Source organism: Ascaphus truei, chromosome 5, assembly GCF_040206685.1.
Source record: "Ascaphus truei isolate aAscTru1 chromosome 5, aAscTru1.hap1, whole genome shotgun sequence".
Lineage (NCBI taxonomy): Eukaryota > Metazoa > Chordata > Amphibia > Anura > Ascaphidae > Ascaphus > Ascaphus truei.
The window spans coordinates 171,221,002-171,226,001 of NC_134487.1; the positions used below are offsets into that span (position 1 = coordinate 171,221,002).

The following is a 5,000-nucleotide window of genomic DNA, read 5'->3' on the forward strand; positions in this document are numbered from 1 at the left end:
AAATCCCTAACCTTACCCCCAAAAACCAAACCCTTATATGAACCCCCAATATGAACGCTGGCCCCTACCATAAAAACCTTAATTCTAAACCCCCCTTACAGCTGAATTAACCCTTAAAATTAACTTACCGTGGCAAAGGGGCCAGACCCGCTAAAAGTGGGACACATGGGGGGGGGGGGGGGGTCTGAAGCGATCCGCCATGTAACCCCTGCTCTAGAGTTTGTAATAGCGGTTTCAGAATGCAAGGCGTTTAATAGGTTTTCAAACTGAACCCGAAAAACCGAGCCCCCACAAAACCCCAACGACAATCCCCCCAGAATGTGCACCACGCGCTATTCTCGTTAGGGGCTGGTGCAGGGACCGGCTCTAAACCAGGTCAGAATGCTGCGGAGACCCCAGCGCTGGGTTAAATTTCATTAAGTATATTGTTCCAGTCTTCCTTATTAAATATAAATATGGAAATACATTACAATCTGTCATCACAGGCAGAGCCGTAACGGACATCACCGCGGGAGACAGCAGAGAGATGCAGAACACGGGGGAGACCAAGAAGTCTATTATTTGGGATGATTTAGTGAAATAATTTTATTGATATTAAAGGAGCAATTCATGCAATATCCTACGTGTGTTATTTTGTTTTTAAATAGCATTAGCTATTGTTACAGTTTGCAGCTCAAACTGCTGGGAACTGGCAACAAATTACCCCAAACAGGAAAGTGTTGCAAAGATCTTGCACTGCTGGGGAGATGGGCTAAAATCTGCGATGGAAATCACAGGATGCTTTCAAACTCATTAAAAAAAAGGCAATAAGAGTTGAATAATTATTTTTTTAAAAAGGCAGTATTATCTAATACTACAGAACTGAGTTCATTTGAAAAAACCATATAAGATTTCACATTTACTTATAGCAGGGTTTAGCCCACTTCCCCCGCAGTGCAAGATCTTTGCAACACTTTCCCGTTTGTGATAATTTGTTGCCAATGTTCCCAGCAGTATGAGCTGCAAACTGTAACAATATATAACGTTACCTTGGTAATATAAAAATACATTGTAGCTGCTGAGTTACACTGACTGAAGGATTGATTTAAACGGAAAGGCGGCCATTTGGTGAACCCCGGGAAGCAGGCTCTTTGCTGATCGATATTGGGAGAATGAATCGATCGGCAGCTTAGGTAATTGGTTTTCAATGAAAGGTAATCAAAGGCTGCAGGTATTAAAAAATAAAATAAACATTGGGCCGTGCGCATAGCCTCTTTAATCCCGCTCCCTGTATTAAACACAGACGCTTTACCGACATCAACACATTTCAATTTGTTTTTCTTAATTGGGGTGGGGGTGCTCTTTAATAATACCATCAGAAAATGTAATACAAATATATATTTCATGTATTAAAAACAAACAAACAAATAAAAAAACAAACAGTTTTTGAGTCCTTACCGACTACATCCAGCTGGTACGTGTGGTTTAAGCTGCCGTATTTGTTTTCTACAACACACGTGTAATTTCCCTTATCAGATGGGACCACAGAGTCCATAATAATGCTCCAGGTTTGATAACGGACCTAGAAGTGGTAAAAATAAATAAAAAGTACTTTTATCACTTACTAACACACAGACACACTTTAACAGACACACACACTTTAATTAGGGACCGAATGATAGAAATATGCAGATAAAGAAAGGGATAGCTGGATAAGCAGAGATACAGAAGGATGCAGAGATGGAATAGATGGAGATACAGACTGGCCGCCAGATGGATAGGCGGACAAACTAAGGCCGCACTTATAGTCCTGGCTACAGCGACGCCACGGCGTGACGTCATCCGTCTTTGGGGCCTGGCCGGAAGCGGTTCGCCCTCATTGGCTGAACCGCTCACGTGCCTGCTGATGTCACACTGTGGTCGCTGAAAAATCAATTTTCATTGACTTCCAGCGATCGCGACCAAGCCGTCGCTCCGTCACATCGCTCCTACTATAGACGCACGTGACCGATTCAATACACTTGTACACTCTAATTTGCGTCGCTGTCGCCAGGACTATAATGCAGAAAGAGATGCAAACAAAAAGAAACATATATATTTTAAGGCGATTAATGTACCATTAATGGGTAAGAGGAGGAAAGGGGCATTTGTGATGAAACTTTTAGGACAGGGAGATATCTGCGGTGGGAGTTCTTGCAGACTAATCACAGCCCGCAGAGCTTACAATCTAAATGAGGGGAGACAGAGCGTAATAGCCTTCACCTTCCTCTCCCTATTTACTAAATTACCCTCCGCTCGTTAAACCCTCTAACAAGCTCAGCAATCAGCAGGGGGAGCGGTTAATGAGCGCCAGCTCCTGAACCGCTCGGACAAGAGAAGCGGCATGCTGGGCTGGGAGAAAGGATGCTCCCACTTCAAAGGCTGAGCTGGCACGTAAGGTGATCTCATGTTCTGGCACCTGCCCAGCTGAAGTCTTATGTCCAGTGGAGCATCACTGGTGGGGGCATGTATACATCACTGGTGGGGGCGTGTATACATCACTGGTGGGGGCATGTATACATCACTGGTGGGGGCGTGTATACATCACTGGTGGGGGCATGTATACATCACTGGTGGGGGCATGTATACATCCCTGGTGGGGGCATGTATACATCCCTGGTGGGGGCATGTATATATCCCTGGTGGGGGCATGTATATATCCCTGGTGAGGGCATGTATACATCACTGGTGGGGGCATGTATATATCCCTGGTGAGGGCATGTATACATCACTGGTGGGGGCATGTATACATCACTGGAGGGGGCATGTATACATCACTGGTGGGGGCATGTATACATCACTGGTGGGGGCATGTATACATCACTGGTGGGGGCATGTATACATCACTGGTGGGGGCATGTATACTGCAAACTTTCTATATTGGACACAAACGTGCAGCCACTTCAAAGGTGGAATCTAATGTATGTATATAAGCCTTTCAAATCCAAAAGTGTTCAACAATTACAGTTCCTAGACATTCGTGCAACCACCTCTGGGTTACGTACATAATATCTTTATCTATTGCATTTATGCAAGATGTATTTAGTCCAATTTACAGACATTTGAGCAGCCACCTCTGGGGTAAATTCATTTTCAATATCTATAGAACGTATTATTATTATTCCAAAGCTCTCACTTATAATCGCAATTACACAGCCACCGCTATATTTTAATGAGTAGATTGTGAAGGGTTTAAATCTCTTAAATGATTATTCTACCTTGTATCTGTAATTCTTCTCTCTGTATTGGTGTCAGCTGTTCTCCCTGTATTGTATCTGCATTAGAGCATCAACTCTTCTCTCTGTATTGTATCTGAATTAGTCAGCTCTTCTCCCTGTATTGTATCTATATTGGTGTCAGCTGTTCTCCCTGTATTGTATCTGCATTAGAGCATCAACTCTTCTCCCTAAATTATATCTGTATAAGACTTGCAAGTTTGTAAAGAAAAAGCAGCGCTCCTCTGGGTTAAAGTTGTACACAAGTCTTTGGTTTGCAAAACCTTTGTCGAAAAGGTTACCTTAATTCTGCGTTGCCACAAAAGTTAACAAAATTTTTTTCCCCACAAAAATGGCAATATAGGATGCAATTTTCTGTGCAAAAAAATAATAATCAACAAATGTTGTGTGGTTCGGAACGGCTCTCAGGATGTAAAAATAAACAAAAGTTGCGTCCCCTAAAGCACAAAATTCCAAGAAGGGACAGAAGTTCTGATTCTATATAATGCCTAAAAAGGACTGAAATGTGCTTCCTTTTGGTAGTATTTCACACATATGTGCCATATATTTTTATCAGCTTAGCTGTATGTTGAAATGCTCTCGGCTGCTGGAGCAACTGCATATGAAATGAGCAGCAGCAGACAGTCCATGGGCTACTCCGAGACCCTTGGCGCCTGGAACTGACCAATGAGCAGAAACGCTCTGCCGTAGCAAGCACCGTCGCACTCCAATCCCTGGTTCACGTATTGAACAGTGTTCAGGATTTACGCTTGCTGTACAACTTGACGCACTGCGCAGTTACATCATGAAATTGCCGCGCGCTGTTACCTTGTACCCGCCAATGCGGTGATCCGGTTTGAACTCTTTGCCGTTCTTTAACCAACGAAGCGTGGGAGGCGGGGTACCGCCCGCTGGGCACTTGAATTTAACCGTCTTCGCTGCGGGCACCGCGTGAAGCTTCTTCTCCATTTTCTCCGGGTTTGCCCAAAACGGACCTGTTGCTCAGAAAGAAGGAAACATCGCTCAATGCCAGCGGACTCCAGGCAGTCTGCGTGATACAGATCCAGATCGCGCTTTCTTTAGATCCTACTCGGTTATAGCCAAGTTACTATCAGCCCAGCACATGCAGATACAAAACCAGGATGGGATCCTGCTTATAACGGCAGATTGGGAGTTAGTTGGCAAGTATATGCAAACATTTTACAAATATTACAAAATTGCACAGCCAGTAGCCAAATCTCACACTCGAGACCCAAAAGGTCAAAAAAGCGTGAGTAGGTTTACTGGCTGTGCACTCCTCCTTTAGCCCAGGCTGTGCTTAAAACCTGTGTTATATGGCAGCCATACATTATAGTCGTGTTAAAATGGATAACAAGCAAGACGGGACATACTGAGTGCTCATTTGCATGTCATTTCCCAGAATCCCTGGCTGCAGTGGAAGCACTGCCTGCTAAGTGATATTGGGGACAGGCAGGGTTGTGTGCATGTCTGAGACATGTGAATGTGGTATTTTTAATTGCTGTAAAGAATATTAACACTAATAGTTATATAAATAATAATTAATGGTAGTACATGCAATAGATAACATATACAAAAAAGTAAATAAAACTCAAGTAATGTAGTGAAAAGATTATATTCCAAAAAATGCACAAAGCAAAGAAACTGAAATAAAATAAAAAAAAGTTAAATATGTATAAGAAAAGGTCAATATTAGAAATAAAATATATTTAAAAATCGAGAAATAAAGAAAAAGAAACTAGTCGGGCA

At 42.8% G+C, this 5,000-nt stretch overlaps 1 protein-coding gene across 5 annotated transcripts in view; it reads right to left on the reverse strand.

The window, feature by feature from the left end:
• FGFR1 (fibroblast growth factor receptor 1) overlaps positions 1-5,000 on the reverse strand; it is a 94,586-nt gene that overhangs the window by 26,812 nt on the left and 62,774 nt on the right. For all 5 annotated transcript variants that reach the window (XM_075601254.1, XM_075601253.1, XM_075601251.1 and 2 more), the window contains 2 exons: positions 4,062-4,228; positions 1,438-1,561 (listed from right to left, as the gene is read on the reverse strand). In XM_075601254.1, coding sequence (XP_075457369.1) covers positions 1,438-1,561; positions 4,062-4,228 — 291 coding nt within the window. The remainder of the gene's footprint in view (positions 1-1,437; positions 1,562-4,061; positions 4,229-5,000) is intronic.